The 19,331-nt window shown below is 40.5% G+C and overlaps 1 protein-coding gene across 1 annotated transcript; it reads left to right on the top strand.

Moving 5' to 3' along the window:
- Positions 1-13,755: 13,755 nt before the first annotated feature.
- On the top strand, positions 13,756-15,694 carry tpbgl (trophoblast glycoprotein like). Its single transcript, XM_006808676.3, has one exon. It carries the CDS (start codon positions 13,926-13,928, stop codon positions 14,985-14,987), a length of 1,062 nt encoding a protein of 353 aa, XP_006808739.2. The 5' UTR covers positions 13,756-13,925; the 3' UTR covers positions 14,988-15,694.
- Positions 15,695-19,331: the final 3,637 nt, after the last annotated feature.

Raw genomic sequence — 19,331 nt, 5'->3', positions numbered from 1 at the left:
GTGGGAAGAAGGTTGCAAGTTAAGTCTGAATAACGTCTTCATTCAGGTAGACTTTTAATTCTCTCTAAAAACTGTAGAAAACTGAGACTGTAGATGAAATTCTTTTCAACATCTATTAATGTGCTGATTTAAAAAAAAAATCAGATCTGTATTCTATAACACATTAGAAAGTGGTTAGAAATTTCTTATCACAATATTCCAGAATGAAAAATGTCCATCAGGATATCACAGAGCACAAAGTAACATTAATAATATTGAGCTGTCCAAATCCACTAGATGTTTAATTTACTGGAAAGTAAACCTTTATGTCTGACAACCATCAGAAACGTCAGTGACTAAAGCTGTAACTTCCTGAAAGGAGCCGAAAGATTCACTCTACTTATTAAATTCAAATATACTGGTCAACAGAAAATCAGTGTTGCAAACAGAAACCGGTGTCTGCAAAATCAATTTTGATGGCTTTTCTTATTTTTTTTGTTATAAATGATGTCACACAGCAGCCAATCTGAAAGATGTTATCATACAACAGAAGTCTAGACTTCCTGGCCTTAATGAGTGAATGAAATATTAAGCCACATCTGTACAGTGCCCTTATGTGAACCAAAATTTCAGGAGCGGGACCACGTCTCCAAACATGCGCCTTCCGGTTCTTATCTATATATGTTCCCCCAGTTCTACAAGCTCTTCATTCTGGTTTACGTGCCCCACCCACCTTCCCCTTTCCAATTCTTCTTCACTTCAATTTAGCACATGGGAATCTGCTAGGCCTGGGAGCCACCGCCAGTCCCTTTGGAGGCCTTCCCCAAACCGCAGCTTAATTCATGTCATTCATTATCTACTAAAATGCTGTCAAACCTAAAATGAGGACGTGGGCCCAGCTAGCATGAACTAAAATCTAACTGAGATGCTTTGGCATGACCTTAAATCTGCAAAAAAAGACTTTTGGGTGTTATGCCAGTCACATCTATACATCTATCCACATCTATGCTAAACAGTCAAAAACATTTGGTGATGTATGTTCTATAAGAAGAAACCTTTTGACAAAATAATCATGAGATCTTTAGTCATGCTAAATTTCAGTGTTTAGCCAATCAAGCGGCAATTATTTGAATCGCTTATTTTTAAATGAAATTAATTTAGTATTCTCACTCTTTGGTCAAATGTCTCGAAAAACATGTCTCTTTGTATGTTTTGTCCTCTTATAAGCTAATGTAAACTGAGATATTGTTAAAAGGCAAATATGCAAGTGATTGTAGCTTTAATACAGCTTATAGGCTTGAGAAAAGAAGCTGATGGAGTGCATAATAGGAGATTTACACTAATGCAGCTTGAAATCCCCTACATCAGAGATAACAGAGTTTTCATAATAATCCTACATATAATTCAGCTATGCATCTTGAATAGTAAAATCTAGAGATAGTCTTCTTTGTTACCCAAAGAAAGACGTATCAAAAGAGCCAAATTTGTCTTATTTGTAACTAATCATCAAATACCTCAGGTCCCCATTGTTGCATCTGTGTTTACATTTCCAAATGGGAAATTCTTTGAATTTGTTTGCTTCTTCTTCTGCATTTGTAAGATAAGTTGTGTGTACATCACTCTCAATAGGAGCTGAGAGAGACATGCAAGCCCATGTCCAAAACGAATCACACGAGCTAGGTAAATATTTTTGAGGTAGGGGGTGAAAAGGAGCAGAAAGACAAACACAATCAGCATGAAAAGGTCTGCAGATGTCTGCCGGCTGTTGCAGTATCAGATAGTGGATTTGTTATTTTCACTGTGCAGTGCCATTTGAGCCCATTTCCACAGGCTGCGATCTTATCAGATGTTTTCCTACATAATGCAATCAAAAATGGACAGACCACAAACAAAAAGCTGTGGCGTGCATATTCGGTGATATCTCTAACAGTCTGACAGAGCCACTACCAGCTGAGACGCCTGACTCATCTCTCCAAATTACAACCATGCAGCTTTACAGTTGTAGGCAGAGGTTTACATACACTCACATGTAGATCAACCACTCTTCTTGGAAGAATAAAGTGGTTGGTTTCCTGGCATGGACCTGGCTATTAAGCATAATCCACAAATTTTCAATACAGTTGATGTCAAGGCTTTGGGAAAACCATTCCATAAGTTTAATGCTAGACTGATTTATTCATTCCAAAACTAGTTTTGATTAACATGTTTGTGATCATTTCCTGTTTGAACACTCAACTCTGTACCTGTTTTAACTGTCTAGCTATTCATTTGAGATTAATTTGAAGAGATTGTAATCCTCCTCCTTCATTGTTCCATCTACTTTGAGCAATGTAGTAGTACCACTGACAGCAAAACAGACCCAGAACATGATGCTACCACCACCACCGTGCTTGACAGCTGGTACTGTGTTTTTAGGTTTGAAATCGTCACCTTTATGCTTCTAAACATACATCTTGGCATTAGGGCAGATAGCTTAATCTTTGTCCTGCTGGACCATAAAACTTGTCTCTGGAAGGAATTGGCTTTTCCACGTTCACCGCTGCAAATGTCTGTGAGCTTGAAGGTGTTGATTTTGGAGCAAAAGCTATTTTTTTCATCTGTACCCTCTCAGGCCATGGCGATGTAAAACTCTCTTCACTGTGGACAGTGACGCTGGTGTTCCAGCAGTTTCCAGTTTATGACAGACTTGAACCCTGGTAGTTCCTGGGTTGTTTTTTAACATCTGTATAAATTTTCTCTTATCTGAGGGTTGCTGTTTGATCTAATGATCTTGGAATCTGCAGTTGTTAAGAAATGCCTCTAAGAGACTTTTTAAGAGATCTGTCTCTTTCTCCTGTCAGGTTTACTGTTTTCCCCCTCATAAAATCCAGCAATTGGTATGATCACAAGCCAGACAGCAGGCTAATGCAACTGCCCAAGCATAAAAAGAGCACAATAGACTGGGACCATGCTCAAAATCATAGTAGCAGGAGTATTTCAACTGTTTTATATATTCTATAAATTATCATAAAAAGAGTATGTAATAGTCCAAAACCATTGGAGCACTGTGGTGATTTGAATTACAGTGTGGGAAAGCAGAAGCACCAAAAACAAAAATCACATGCAGGCCCATGAGTGAACTTGACGCTTCATTCTCAGCTTCAGTCTCTGGGGTTATTTTTTTCAGACATTACGTAGCCTCCCCTGAACCGTAGCAAATGCTCTAATTTGAGTTTGCAGTGTTTACCCTTCCAAAAGCAGGGCCGATGCCCAAAAAAATCCCATTAATCCAGCCAATGTCAGCCTGTCCCAACAGACACCGGATGAGAGGCGGGGCACTTTCTGGACAGATAGGCATTCCATTACAGAGTCAGTACTGAAATATTTTTGAGTTGGTTTGAAGTTTGTGATCATTATGGATGTGAATAATCCAATCAACCCCGCCTACCCACTTATTCATCAGCCTTCAGTTTTAACCTGCTGATGCTGGCCCCTTTGGAGAGCCTGATGTTCAAACTGTCACATCCTGACACGAGCCCTCACTCTGAAACGCCGAACCTCTCCAGTGTCTCTGTCTGCCTTTAAGCTGGTTTGTTCCTTCAGTCTTCAATGCTCCATCTATCATTCTCTCTCTACAGCAGAGGAAATTTGATACATGATGCAGATGATGGTAATTTGGCTGGGCTCATGTAAAAATAAAATTTCCATCACTCTCTCAAGGTTATTATCAACTAATATGAAAATCGCTGACAGTAAATCATAGTCTCGATCAAGACTGAATGTTAAGTACGATGATGATGCATTGGAACCAGTTCTGTTGGGCCAAAAATAGAAACATTCATTAGTTATTGCTTGTTTTGCAGGCTACCATCTCAGCATCCAAATCATTGTTAGATGTAGAGAGAGAGCGAGAGCGAGCGCTTGTGGGCTGAATAAGAATCACGAGCTGTGGATAGAGGAGAGGCTAAATTTGGCACATGTGCATTAGAGGTGTTCACACTACAGGACAAGGTGAAGGTGAGCTTAGCCAGCAGACCCACCGGCAATCGCTCTCCCAAACAGCCTGTTCACCTTGCCGGAACTCACACACTTATGAGTAAGCAGCTCGACACATACAAAGTTAGGTTTTGATTGACACTTCAATCTGCAGGCTGTATGACTCTGGGGATGTCAGTGTTGGTCTGTAAATGAACTGCTTTGGTCCTGCTTAAGATCACCATTATTAAACTGTTATCATAATATCATTGCTCCAAGCACAGCCTCACAGAGCTGCACACATGGATGAAGACTCTTGTCACTGCTTCTTATTTTCAACATTTCTGGAAGTAAAATGTACCTTCTGGCTGCTTCTGAGTTCCTAAACAGGTGATAATCTAATATTTACACCTGTAAAGTATTATTTAGTACAATTTGGGTTTCACTGCCATCGCATTATCCTAATAAGAGGAGCTGCTGTTGACGAACTTCATGATTGAAGGCTTTTTTCCCGTCCCCCGACTGCTGTCTGCTCTCTTGTTATGATGTTCCCAGATATGAAAGCTGAATATTGCTGACATTATTCATCCACCTCCAGGGAACAATAAGGCGTGCGACATACTTCGAACCTCAAAAAGCAAATAAAAAATATTGAGGAGAAAGTCGCCCTTGGGGAAATTTATTTATTTACTTAGTTTATATTCTGTGGTGTCAGCATATTCCTCTGCCACCTGGGGCTCTAAATATGTTAAGTGAAAAATATAGGGCCATCAACTCTTTTTTTTTTTTTCCTCCCCCTGATTTTTTTTTTATAACTGCCATAAAAGTATATTCATCTGACAAGCCAAGAAGGTTTATTTCTCTTTTGCGTGTGTTTGATGAAACTGAAGTTTGGCAGAGTCAGCTTGGTGTTCTGAAACTTTCTCACATAAAACTGTAATCTATCTTGTCATAGGGGTAAAAAGCTAAGAATAGGTCCCCTCTCTCTTCCCGCCAGATAAAAGTAATGACCTCTCCTTTTTAATTTGCCTCACTATAATAAATGTAAAATAATCTCCCCCTCCCCCTTGTCAGCCTCCTTTTTTTTCTTTCTTGTGAACGTCCCGCTCTGTTCCCGGCTGTAATGGCATGAGTATTTTCAGCACTGTGGAGGAGCATGAATGGATGATGAAGCCATTTACCTCAGTGACTGCTCATGCTCCTCATTCATCAGTCTACCCTTCTTGTAATGTAAAGCGATCTGTTATTGCACATGATAGGGAAATTTCCTTTCCATTTTTCTCCCTTCACAAGATGAGAATGGGGTCAGAGAAGGTAGAAATTTGGTGTCATGTTCAAGGGCACCCAACTTCAGAGGGAAAAATATAACTGGTCACTATGCTGTAATTATTCCTAAATTATCCCCACCCCCCCCCCCCACCCCCCCCCCAAAAAAAACCAAAAAACCAAAAAAACTAAAACAAAACAGATTTCATTGCTTGACTGATTAAATACCAACGAAACAGTGTTGTCCAGTAAAATGCTTTGATTCAGAGAGAAAGCACAAAGTGTACTCAAAATATCAAGAAACTTTAAGCAGCTGGACACAGTGGTTATTGCAACTTAATCAACATTGGGCAAGTCGACTTCTAAGGGGACACAAGCCCTTAAATCAGTGTCTTGATGATAGGGTGGAAAGAGTATGGCACGATATATAGCAATGTGGAAAACTTTTGAGTCACCCACTAAAGGCAAAACAAATTTTTTTTCAATTCTAAGCCAAGCCTGAAACTTAATATTTGATATGACAACCTTTATTCTTCAACATAGCCTGAACTTTCTTAGGCATTGTTTCTTGTACTTTTTTAAGTAGTCTTTAGGAATAGTTTTTCAGGCTTCCCTGACAGAGCCTCCACTGTGAGCCTTCACAGATGTAGATGCTCACTGTTGTACCGCTCTCATGACCTCCTCTATACATTTGAACCAAATTTGAATTTGAACCAATTTGAACCAAAACATCAAATCTAGATTCATCACTCTTTTTATGGTTGAATGCTTCATGGGTAAGTGTGGCTTAAAAATGAGAGATGACTCAAGAGTTTTTACTGTTCATCTTTCTTTAAAATGAAACTTGAGTGAAACAAAAACACAAAAAGATAAGTCCTCTGCAGAATATTAGGTGGCATAAAATATAAATAAATAATGTCTCCCTGAATGTACAGTATTTGAATAAATGTCCTTTTGTGTATATTAACTTTTGCTGAACACCACACCCTCATCATCCAGGAGACCTCACGTCTCACTACCTATACGAACATTAATTATTGAATAAATGAGAGGCCAGAGCGCTGGCGGTGATCCTGCTGTCCAGAGTGCACAGCAGCACAGCAGCTATTTGCCCCTGGAAAGTTTGTGGACAGAAGTGATGAGCAGCACTGCTGATGGATTGAGGGTACTGTGAGTGTGACTGAACAGTCCTGCCAAGCATAAATATTGTCTCTGACTTTGCCCCTTGAGGACAGCCCAATGACAGGAATTGTTTTATCGAGAGATGTTGAAAGAGCGATGCCAACCCACACTCATTACATAAACTTGCACTCTAAATGACAGCTCTAGTAGCTCTTTATTAGCACATTTTACCACATTTGGAAAACCCAGTGTAAGTATGTAAAGATGAAGTAATGAACACATGTCGCTCGATTGACCAATAACCTTTGAGAAGTCTAGACACTTGAACGCTTAACTTTAACCAAACCCTAACCTTGTTAATCCTGACCTCAAGGATTAAAGATAAACTCGTTTAACATTTAATACTTAAACTCTTATCGCAGTGTTGGATAATCTCAGAGGAACAGCCACATGGCTACAAGTTGCACTATTGTATCTGAAATAGGAGGAGAAAAAAATGAATAAACGTAGAACACAGAAGAATAAAAACACAAAGCTCAGCATTGTTCTGAAACAGGATCAACAAGCACTTTGACTGATTAACCCCGTCTAACAAGACTGGCAGCACCCTGGTGTCATGCCCTGACTGGGGCAGCTCATTCACTTTCCAAGGTGTCCTGATACACTTTGCCCCTCAGGAGGAGTGTCTGAATTGCTTCGAGGGCCTCAGTATCATCGTTCAACAGCCAGAAGGACAAACAGCGGTCACCTGAACATCAGATATCAAGCGTTTTGTAATTCAATCTAAACAGAGGCAATGCAAGCAAAGTATCCATATCATTTGTTTGTTATGTGATCTTGGGAAACTCACTGTTCATTATGGACCAGGAAGATGTGTAAACTAATCCTAAACCCAACCAGGTGCTGACGAAGTTATTATTCTGTAATAATTTTTGAATGATTTTGGGTTGAACATATATAAGAGCATTATGAAAGTTACAGATGATTTATTACTTCATATAACACCAGATAACCTGCTGCTATTTTTGTTTTTTTGCATTCAGGGCCACAGACATTGTGTAATGCCATAATAACCCCAGAGGGCTCTTGGGTGTCTCTAATGCACTTTGCAATTTAATCTTAATATGTTCTTGAGAGGTCAAGTATCTGCATCAGTTGTTACTTGATCGTTGAGAAATCAGTGTTCGTGAGCTTGAAAGAGTCTGATCGTAGGCACTCCCTGTTTAATTTCCAGATCATATTGCCTTCACACTACAAATCTTGAAGTGCAGAGTTAATGTGATACCTCACATGAAAGTAAATACTTTCAGAGAGCACAGTGATGTGAATAATGTGGATCCCTGAGCTTTATTAAGATTCTTTACATGCAAACTTGAAATGGAATAATTCACCTTTCACTCTAAATATCTGCTGAGATAGTAATTTTGTAAATTAAATATAATGTCTTCTGAAAAAAATAGTGCCCTATGGCAGCTGGAATAGGCTCTAACCACCTCGTGACCCTGAATTGGATTAGCAGAAGAGAATGGATTCAAATATTGCATGATGTAATTCAAGTAAAAAACAAATAAATAAAACAAATTACAAGTGTCATTACCTTCACATTTATCTAACTTTTAATATTATACCTTACATTGTTTTTCATTTTTTCTCACTATTAGTGTGTTTACCTTCCCAAGATGAATGTTTTTTATGCTCCTTTCATGAACCCCTTTCATTTTCTGCTGCTTTTATGTTGCCCTGTATTATTCTAAGCGTAAAGTAATACTGTTCTCATATAAATGACCCTACATACTTTACTTAATGTATTTGTAAAGTCCCATAAATCAACAAGGAGACCCTGTCTGTATGTATTATACATATCTAATATGAACTTAGTGTTCATTGGACACGCAGTGTTATCACCACCCACAGCTCACTCCTCAGCCCAAGTGACTAACTTTGTTTGGCCGATTGTGCCTGTCTGGCTACAGCTCGCTCCATTACAAGTCTAAATGACTAATTAATGGTCCTGGGACAGGTGACACCAGCTCCTCAAGATCCATTTACACTCCCATCGCCTCAGGGTTCTCACTGGATGCCGCTGCACTTCTTCGCTTCTCCCTTCCATCCATCTTCTCCTCCTCCCCCCTAGCCCTCTGCTCATCTCTTATTCATCCAGAGGTGGAGTACTGTTTAAGGAGCAGGTCTGCGGAGAGACTGATGGACAGATTAAGAGGCAGGTGGAACACAGAAAGAGAGGTGCAGACTCCATGTGAGATGGGAGGGAGAGCGAGATAGAAAGAAAAAAAGCGAGGTGGGTGATATGTGACTATCTTCACAGGAGGGGAGATAGATTAACCCTGAACTCCACCTGCCTCCGGGCGCAGCAGAGTTTTGTGTTGGGTCAGACAGATAGTATAAAACCCTGTGTGTGGGTTTAAACTGCATTATTCACAGTTGCTACAAAGTCCTTCAACTTCTTGCCCCAGCTGCTTTTTAAAGTGATGGACAATATCAAGCGTCCACGCTACAGGGCAAGGACAAAGATTAAATAAGATTTTAAATGGAACTGCCATCACCCAGGAGCATTGTAGTTGTACCACAGTACATAATCTGGCACCCGCATCTGTGGGCTGCAGCAGTGCAAAGCAGTAAATGCTCATAGTCAGTAATGATCTTGTACAGCAGTGTGCAAACCTCCCTGTGCTCCTCACTTTCATAGCTAACAGAGTTAGGCCTATAAGATAAAGGCTGTATATACTGGTTTGTCATTTTCATGCTAACTTACTAATGAACATCCATCAAAGAGAGAAGGAATAAGAAGAGAAGCTGCACACTGTGAAAGAGAAAAGCCATTTAGTGAATAAACACGTCTTATTAAAGGTTATAATTTAATAAGATCCTAAAAATGCAACATTTAAGTGGGAGAAGTTGGAAAAAGGGATATTTTGGATAAAATTATTTTTGATGCAACAAAAAGAAATCTAAGAGAGAGCAATATGATTGTTGTTTTATTAACAAACACATACTAGACAAGCAGTGTTGGGAAGGTTACTTTTAAAATGTATTCCATTACAGAATACAGAATACATGCCCCAAAATGTATTCTGTAACGTATTTCGTTACGTTACTCAATGAGAGTAACGTATTCTGAATACTTTGGATTACTTAATATATTATCATGCTGTTTACAACTAAGTGAATGTACTATTGCTGTGATTTATTACTGTTACTGAAGGTCCGCGGCTCCGAACCGTAGTAAAGGGACCTCTGGCTAATACAGTGTTTTCTGTGTCGGGCTCGTAGCCGAAAAATAGCTTTACTTTGTTGTCTGGGTCAACTTTGTTTGCGAGAAACAGAGAGGCGTTGAAAGGCTGCTCCAACGGAACTTATTGTTTCGGAGGAAAACACGAACATGGTGTACTGTCGAGTCTTAATAGCTTACTTACAACTGGGCTCCTCAGGCACTCTTCTTGGCTGCAGTGGTTATTATTATATTTGCATGCTTCCAGCTCCCGTTTTTGCTCGATGACAGCTCATACTTTTCCTTTTTCTCCCTCCCTCGCTCACAGACACATAACGAGTATGGCAGTCCATTCTCCCTGCAGCACGGACTACACTGCCTATGATGCTACATTCTTTAGAGCTATACCTGTAGCATTCTGCCTATTAGCTTAGCACAACAACAACAAAAAGGCCTCTCTCAACCAGGAAACATGCAGAGAGAGAGAGAGCGTCACCCTGTAACCATGGCAACCGTAACGCTGCCGCCTGGAACAACAGAACGTAGCTGTCAAACAAAACCCAAACAGTCCTGACCCGCCACAATATGAAACAAGGAAGTACCGCTGTGTAATCCATTTATTTCAACAAAGTAACTGTATTCTAAATACTACCATTTTAAACGGTAACTGTAACGGAATACAGCTACTCATATTTTGTATTTTAAATACGTAACGGCGGTACATGTATTCCGTTACTCCCCAACACTGTAGACAAGACAATGCCTAGACTTTTGTAAGAAATAAGTCAACACAGACAAGGTGACGATTTGGTTTGGACACTCTATGTGGGCTGATTGTATTTACTCTCACAAAGGCCAGTTTTGAACCAGGAGATTTTAAGCAACATAATAGTTTTATAGTTGCATCTTCTCACAGTGTCCTCTCTCTGTGTGTTGCCAGAGAGATGATCAAGGTGCAGGTAATGTCTTTGATGTGATGAGATGCTGTGTTGAGTCATGATAGGAAATCTAAGCACCAAAAAACCAACTGACACCCTCAGACTTAGTGGACTGTTTTTACAGTGCTCACCTGCTTTAGATACACACACTTGTGTCCTTTACTTGGCTTGTTTGGATAATATGTAATTATGAGTAAGTGCGGCATGTGTCAGTCATGTGCCAGCTGGAGGATGAAGGAAAGATCAGGTTGGCTCTTAACTCAAGGTTAATGAATGACGGATGATGCAGGTGGGATGAAGGAGAAATCCAAAATGAGAAAGTAAATGCAGAAACCGTTTGAAGCGAATAAACAGAGCAATTCAAGATCATAAAAAGTATCCAGCCACCAATGCATGTGATCAAATGTAATTGCAGCATGTGCAATGGTTTGCATAATGCATACACAGGACAGCAGTAAGCTTCTGCTAATTTAGCATGTGTGCCGGGCCTGTCAGAAATAATGACACACCTGAGGATTAGACCAAAACTGGTCACTCACTCTCAAGTTTACAGATACACACACACACACATACTCTCTTACTGTAGTCAGGAGATAGGGATGGGCAGCCTTGAGAAAATCAATTACGAGGTTCAGTGTCAAATTAAAGAGCATGGTGAGGGCACCGTATCCCAGCAGCAGCCTGTGAACAGCAGCCACCACTAAATCAGCTCTCAGCTCTGGCAGATAGAGTGGACACCCAGGTGGTGGAGGAAGCAAAGAGGTCTTGAGAGGATAAGAGGAGGATTGAACAGATGTCCTTGTGTGTTTGGAGGAAATACTGTCTGCTATGTTTTAAAAAAACAACCTGACATTAATTTCTGCTTATCAGCAGCAACAGCAGTAAGACCATTTTCCAACATTTGTTATCTCGTTGTGCCCTGTTGTTTCTGTGTCTCGGTTTCTTGTTCTCCCTCTCCCTCTGTCTATATTTACATCCCCACCATAACCAGTTGTGTCCATTTGTTGCTGATGGAGTGCTCTTGAGAATGACAGCGCACTGCAATCAGCTCCAGACTCCCCTCCGGTGCTGTGGTCTCTGTGATAAGCACCAGTCTTCCAACTGTCCTTAAATGAATAATTTGTAATTTAGTGAAATCACAAATTGAGAATCTAATTTTCTTGCCAGGTTTGAGGAAAGATCAATACCAATATTATACCGAATTTTATTTACTTAGGGGAAAAAAATCAATCATAATCAATAGATTGTATTTACACTAACACAATTTCTATGCAGATGCTTTTGCTCAGATAATCTAATTTACTTTTAAACTGGAGTTTGTTTGTTTTTTTCTACACTTATTTCCATTTTATGTAAAATTCTATATCAAAGTGCATAGTGTTGTTTTGGGCAAGAGTGTGGTTTCAACTATGCGTCAGTTTGGAGAAAGAGTCAAACCAAGTCCACGAAGAACTGGCTTTCTAAGACTGGTGTGAAAGATTCTAGTCATGTATAGCCCTGCTGTCAGTCTCATCCAGTGGCTTGAGATGAACTGATGAGCAGTGAACACACATCACCGCAGCCAGAGTCCAAATGTTAGGATAAGACTACAATCAAAATGAGATTACAGATACATGTTTTGCTGTATAAGAACAGAAACACACACACAAAGAAAAAGAAAGCCAAAGTTTGATTTAAACTTTTATGTTGTTGATAGGCTGTTGTTGTAAATTTGTGACGGATGTAATGAACATTAGAAACAGCAGCAGGTGGGAGAGTGAATGCTACTAGAGTTTCTTTCTTTCTCTGCCCTAGTTTGTCATTTTTCTGTTTCTTTTGCTCTCCAGTTCTTTCTTCTTCTTCTTTTTTTCCTGCCCTCACTTTCCTTCTTTGTTTGTGACCACAGAACTTACTGCAGTGCTCTGCTGTATGGAGGCATCCATGCTACTGACCCCTGGGCAGTCTCTGACTTTCCCCTTTTCCTCATCTTTAGATCTTTAGTTTCTTAACATTTAAAATTGAATAAACCTCTTTCCTCCTCTGTTCTCTCCTTCCTTTGATCATTTCAACGTAGGCTACATCCTTTTGAACACAGAACAACACAATATCCCTTAGAGTCAAGTATTGCTCTGTGGAGCTGTCCAGGGTGCTGAAGCTGTAGTTTGTTTATTAACTCTAGAAACACAGAGACTAACCTTTTGACCAACACATAATTATGACTGAAGAATAAATACTCCTGGCACAGTTGCACAGTTTCTGCTTAATATAGAAGCTACATTGAACAATGTACTCTGCCATGGTACCCTAGGACTAATGTTTCCAGATTCCTTACTGCGTAATTAGAGTATAATTCACTTCATCCTCATTAGTCCCAGAAATAAATGTAAACAGCAGTTGTTTCATCCTCTGGTTTCTGAGTAAGTAATGAGACAAAATGACCGATCAGTCCCGCATGTCACTCCAGCATCACAGGCCAATGCCAAACTCTGATTTAGGAGCTGCTTATTTATTCAGGCTTATTGATTTGTTTGCCAACTCTGTACTGTAGACGTGGGGAGCGTGACCAACTCTCCAAAAGTGAGTTTTCTTTTGTGGAAAATTGATTAATTGGAAGGAACTGACCAAGGCCCCATTAAACATTCTGCACTACCCAGGCATAATTACAGCAACTCATTTGCAATGAACGCAAAATGTAATTCAAGCCTATAATGATGTAATAATGGAAACAGCATGAACGGGGAGGGGAAAATAACCAATAGCCTTGGAGATAAATGACTGTACAGCTATCCAGTAATGGTAAACAGTGCCCCATTTAAAATTTGTAGAATGAGCTTCATGGATTCAATGAACAGTTCTGATTATTACTGTTATGAACATTAATATTTTGTTTTTGGTATTGAGGATTTTTCACTGGTGATCATTTAAGAGAGTATTTCTTCAGGAAGAAAAGCTAACATTAACATTAAAGTCCATCCTTCCGATGATGCCAACCATTTTCAGGGACTCGTGATCTATTCTTCTTCATATTCCCTTTTTAGCAATACAATAAATTCTGAAGGAAGAGGGCTCAGAAGAACATTAAGCTTGCCGTGCATCTCTCTCTCTCTCTCTTCCCCTCTACCCCCCCCCCCCCCCCCCCCCCCCCTCTCTGTGACAGACGTCAAAAATACCACCAAGGGAGCGCGGATCAGAAGCTTTCCACGCAGCCACACTTCACACTTGGCCGTCTTCAGCCGTTCTCATGCGTGCAAATCTCAAACAAAACTCATCTTTACTGCAGAAAAACACGACTCCAAGGTGACAATGAAGAAAGCCGTTTATTTCTATCCCGTCTGCTCCAAGTAAAGGCAATACGTCGGACTGACACGACTTTACACGCCTGTGAGAGGATCGGTCACCTTCTTTGCAACACCCATCGGCATATTCCTGCTTTGAGAGGAGGGGGGGGAAAGAGGGAGAAGATGTGGATCTTTTACAGTTCGGACGATTCAAAGTGTATCTTTTCTATTTGGAACCAGTGGTGTTTGTATTACGCAGCAGTGTTGTGTTTGTTGTTTTCGCCCGTAAGGATGGACGACGCGTGCCCATCGTCCTGCATCTGTACCAGGGGCTTGAGGACGGTGACCTGCCGTGACGGGGACTACACCGAGGTACCCAGAGACATGCCAAAGTGGACGTCCACCTTGACACTTACGGGGAGTAACATCTCAACTTTACAGCGTGATGCGTTCATGACCAACGGCACGGAGTTGGAAATGACAACACTCTCTCTGTCCTATAACGGGATACAGGCTATTGAACCTTACGCCTTCCTGGGGCTTTCCCGGTTACATTCGTTGGATCTTAGCCACAATCAGTTGGAGTTTATCTCATCCAGGGCTTTCCATGGATTACCCGAGCTGCGCTCTCTTAACCTGAATTACTCCGTTTCTCCTGCGGCCACCGCGCAGCTCTCAGATGCGCTCAACACACAAAGTTTGCGCAACCTGCACAGACTGGAGTTGGCGGGAAACAAGCTGACGTCTATCCCCCTCGAGAGATTAGATGTCTTTAACCTCCACGAGTTGGTGCTGATTAATAACTCAATAGAGATCATCGGGGAGGAAAATGTAACCAGTTTGTACCAGCAAAGGCGCATACGCGTCTACTTGTCTTTAAATCCGTTTCGGTGCAGCTGTGAACTGGAGGCGTTTTACTACTGGCTGAAGAACTCGTCCCAGTGCCTGGATGCAGGGCGTCTCCTGTGCAGCGAGCCAGAGGCTAAGAGGGGGATTCCCGTGGAAAATCTCCGGGGAGAGGAGGTTGATTGTATGAACGAGAACCTGGAGGCGGTGTCATATGTTTTCCTTGGTATAGTGTTGGCTCTCATCGGGGTGGTGTTCCTGATGGTGCTCTATCTCAACCGGGGAGGCATCAAACGGTGGCTCAACAACATCAGAGAGGCCTGCCGTGACCAGATGGAGGTATATCATTACCGCTATGAGCAGGACTCTGACCCCAGACTGGCCAACGTGGCTGTTTAACCAGTCAAAACATCAATCCAGTGCTACATAGTGTGAGGACAGACGATATTACCAGGAGAACTTATTTATCAAAGACTGTGGCCATGACCTGTCACAACTACAACTGATGGTTTTTTAAAGCTAGTTTCATCACGTTCAGCCCATGAATTCACTCTGGGATATGCACAGAGCCAAAGGCAGTTAAATCTAAGTAACTGTTCGTCCAGCACAACTAAATACTTCAATCTTCTCAGCAGTGTTGTACATATTGTATATAAGTATCTCCTCATAGCAGAAATGCTTTCCATCCGTCGTGTTATCTTACACAGCCCCACTTGTTTAGTATTTACCCTTAGTAACCAAGTCCAAAGCGCACAGTAAAGGTCCATCAAATTTCCAATTTGAAAAGCTGAGTCAGCGTTATTACCCAAAGCTGCGGCCCCTGCTTAATATTTTACATTCAGGAAAACCTGCACAGAGAACAAGACTGCTTAATCTACCAGGGAGTGCATATTGTCAGAAAACTGTCAGAGAAGGAAACTCATTTGGCATTTTTTTTAATGGAGTGCCATGTTTGTGGAATATGTTACACACCATGTTTTCACGAAGACCCTTTTATCTCAGAGAAGAACGTCTGTCATTTGACACCAGATCAGCTTATCAGTAAAACTGTGGAAAAAGTGAAAGAGAGATTGATTTTAACCGTGCATGTGATTCCTGTAGGCATAGAAAACCAACCAAAACATTAATAAAAAGCCAAACAAAAAAAGAAAAATCATGAGTTTGCAGTGTGTCTGTACATTTTATCATCACTGTCAGGGAATGTAGACTTCATGCAGCACTGTGTCAGACATTAAATGTATTTTTTTCCTGCTGTGTTTCTGAATGAGTGTGCAAGCTCCTGGTGAAATTTACAGAACGTGTGACTTCACAAACTAAAGTGAGGTGTCACATTGTCATCGGGGTTCAAGGACTAGAGGGAAAGACTGGAGAGATATAGCATAAAAGCGCAGTCATGTTAATCACATCAGGACTGTGACTAATAACCTGTAAAGACTGATCATGGTAGTCGGTATCTTTACGGCTCACGGCTGATCGACCTTCTTAGCTAAAGGTCTCCATTACAGTCAAGGTCAATTACTAAAGAAAAACAAACTAGAGGGAGGGCCCAGGTGGATCACTGTGTGTATATGAAATGAAAGCAAACTATAGCTATGGATTTCTAAACAAGCAGTAGGTTATTTTCCATTGTCAGATCATTAGTGGAAGGTAAGAGAGTGAGTAAATCAACGTACTGGGCATACCAACTAACCAAGGAATCAGTGTAGCAGCTGTTCCTCCCTCATAAATCATAACAAATGTGATTAATACACCTGATTAAAGACAATGAGGCGAGAAAATTAGAATCATCCACACTGCACTGGATGAACAGTTCTAACAAAAGGAGCGAGGTGATGATTAGCACTTTCCGGTGGAGAGAGGGATCAAGCAGTGACAGATCACTGTGATACAGATGGCCCCCTCTCTAGACAAGCTACAGTTATTTATGTCTTCATCTACAGATTAAAATATTACAATATCTGCATGTTTAACTTAAACTTCCAGTTAAGGGATTAGATAATGAATACATGGACAGATTTTTTTAAAGCCATTTTATTATGTCAGCAGGAGGACGCACCTTTACGTAACAAAAGACTGTGACACCGTGCCACTTCGTGACATGCCACTGTACCATACGCTGTCATGTTGCATATGAAGTCTGAGGTGACAAAGCTAATCACCAGGACAGCAGTGTTCAAGGATAAAAGCTTTTGTGTGCTGTATATGCATGTTCCACGTCTGCAGCCATGCCAGCAGCTCTGCGAGGCTGCACTGAAACACATTGGCGCTTTGAGCTCAAAGCTACCAACAGTTCACATGTTCTCTGTTATGATGCTGATGTCAAGCGCGTATAATTTACAATATTTACAAACCTTAGTTTAGTGCGTTAGCATTTATCAGAGTTCACAAAAATGAAGATGGTAACCATGTAGATTTGATTGCTTACATGTATATCGAGTCATGAAAGGACAAACTGGACTTATGAACATTTTAAGATCTTTGGCATTAGATAAAAAGTTGGAGGATGGTGACCAAGAATGTTTTATTGCTCTCCAGCATTTCAGTCTGTGGGAAAGTGGTGGGGCAGGCCATCCCCGGAGTAACATTACCACTGTGCCTGAAAATGAAGAATCCAGACTTAATTCAAAGTGAGCACTGTTGACAAGAAACAACCTATAAAAGTCCATAATTTGAAATGTGTGTTGTTATTCTGTCAAAACCAATTTTTTTAGTTGTTCTTAGAGATTCGGGTTAATCTCATAACAATGCGCTAAATAATGAAATGCAAGATTGCTGAAAGCACACTGTTTGAATTTTTTCAGGCCTTTGTGGTGTTACTACGAGGTCCAGAATATGAATAATGGATGTGTGGATTTTAAGCCATTGTTTACAAATGCAAATAAATGTGAAAAAGCTAATGAAATGCTAAATCATCCCCAGACTAATGGTTCGGGGGGTTGCCTTTGGGCAAACTAATTCTGTTCTTAGACATTAAAGAACACAAAGCATTTGATAACAACAACAACAATAATGAAGGATGACTGATGAATATAGGGGATAATGTTATAATGAGACAAAACTGAGTTTCTTAACTTATTGTATGTGCTTCTGGTTTCAGTTTAAATGCTGGGCTTGTGTGCCTTTAAAATCCAGAAGTACAAACCCACACAAACTTGACTAGAGCCAGTTGGGATCATATATTTCTGTGATATTCACAGTTATATCCCCCATGATCAGTCCTGCTACTTCATTTAGTCAAAATGTAATCTACTTTGCAATTAATTTTATTCCAAACTGAAATCAACATAAATCAATGATCTTCCTAATTTCTGTTTAATCCCGACTTTGACTATGTCTCCTTTATCTTTCTTCTGCGTGTTCTCTGCCTCTTTGACCATCACCTTTTTCTATTTTCTGGAGTCCTGGGCCATAAATAAACAGGTGGGAACAACAAACATCTTATTTTGTCTTATTAAAGTATCCAGACTTGCTTCACAGCTCAGCACTCTCAGTTTTCTTTACCTGTCATTTCTCCTCTTTTTGGTTTCTTCATTTTTCTACATTCTGCTTACAATATCAGACCTCCTCTGTACCTTGTACCCCCACCCTTCCCCGCTCTCTGCCTATTCGCTCCCTCCGCTCCTCTTCATTCAGGTAAATGACTTTATCCAGTTGAGTGACTTTGTAAGGATGCAGAGACAGGGTTTAAGCTGAGCCCAGCAAAAGGGAGGGACAGAAGAAGAAAGATAAAGAAAAGGGGAACAGAGAAAAGATTCATTAGAGTTCTACTGTCCAGGCTACAAATGCCCTTGCCTTATGCAAAACGATGACTCATCGCCTTGCTCTATATATAAATGTCTGGGAAGCCAAACACAACTGCTGTCTAAGAGAGACCAAACAGCAAAAATGTTATCTTTGAATATTATTTAACTCAATCATGAGCACCTAAACCTTTTTAAATGACCTCTGTCTTTCTTTCATAGGAGCATTTGGATGTCTCACTTTGCATATACATCACTAGATGTGACAAAATCAAGATGCAATGAGTCACAATCAAATAAGATGTTTGCACCCTGTCTCTGTATAACTGGTTTCCTGGTCTGCTGAGTGTGTATGGAGATGAGTCTGCCAGTTTGTATTCTGTTGATTACTGGTTATTGATTGCTTCTGTTTGAATATAAGAGAAACAGTTTGGCTTTGTAGGATTGTAGAATATGGGAAGGAGCAATGTTGCTGCAGACTGGGGTAGACTGTAAACACAAGTGAGTTGAACTTATTATAATGTCCAGCAGCTAAAGGGGGTTTTCAGTGGTAATGTGTTTAATGAGTGCTGAATGGCAGTTGTCCTCATGTGGAATAATGACTGAACAGAAAAAACTGACATGCTGTTACCTGTTTCTGAGTTTTATACATGCTATCTACTCAAACCCATAGGTAGCGTTTTTTAGTACACCCAGGCTTTGTTCACTTTGTCTTTAGAATGACCGTAATTCCCGGTGGCAGAAATTCCTGCATCCATGATGTGAATCTCCTTTTCAACAACATCCCAAAGGTGCGATATCTGTTGACTGTGGAAGACATTTGAGGATAATGAACGTACTTTCACCCTGAAGACATCATTTTATTTGAGCTTTGTGACATGGCATTGAAATGTGCTCAGTTGAAACTAAGGGACCCAAAGTGTGCAAAGAAAATTTCCCCACACCATTGTTACACCATTGCCACCAACATGAACCACTGACAGATCCATCATGGCGGGATGGA

This window comes from Neolamprologus brichardi, chromosome 10, assembly GCF_056152115.1.
Source record: "Neolamprologus brichardi isolate AB-2024 chromosome 10, ASM5615211v1, whole genome shotgun sequence".
Classification (NCBI taxonomy): domain Eukaryota; kingdom Metazoa; phylum Chordata; class Actinopteri; order Cichliformes; family Cichlidae; genus Neolamprologus; species Neolamprologus brichardi.
Note: the sequence above shows the minus strand (reverse complement) of the source record. Positions and strands in the feature narration are given on the sequence as shown.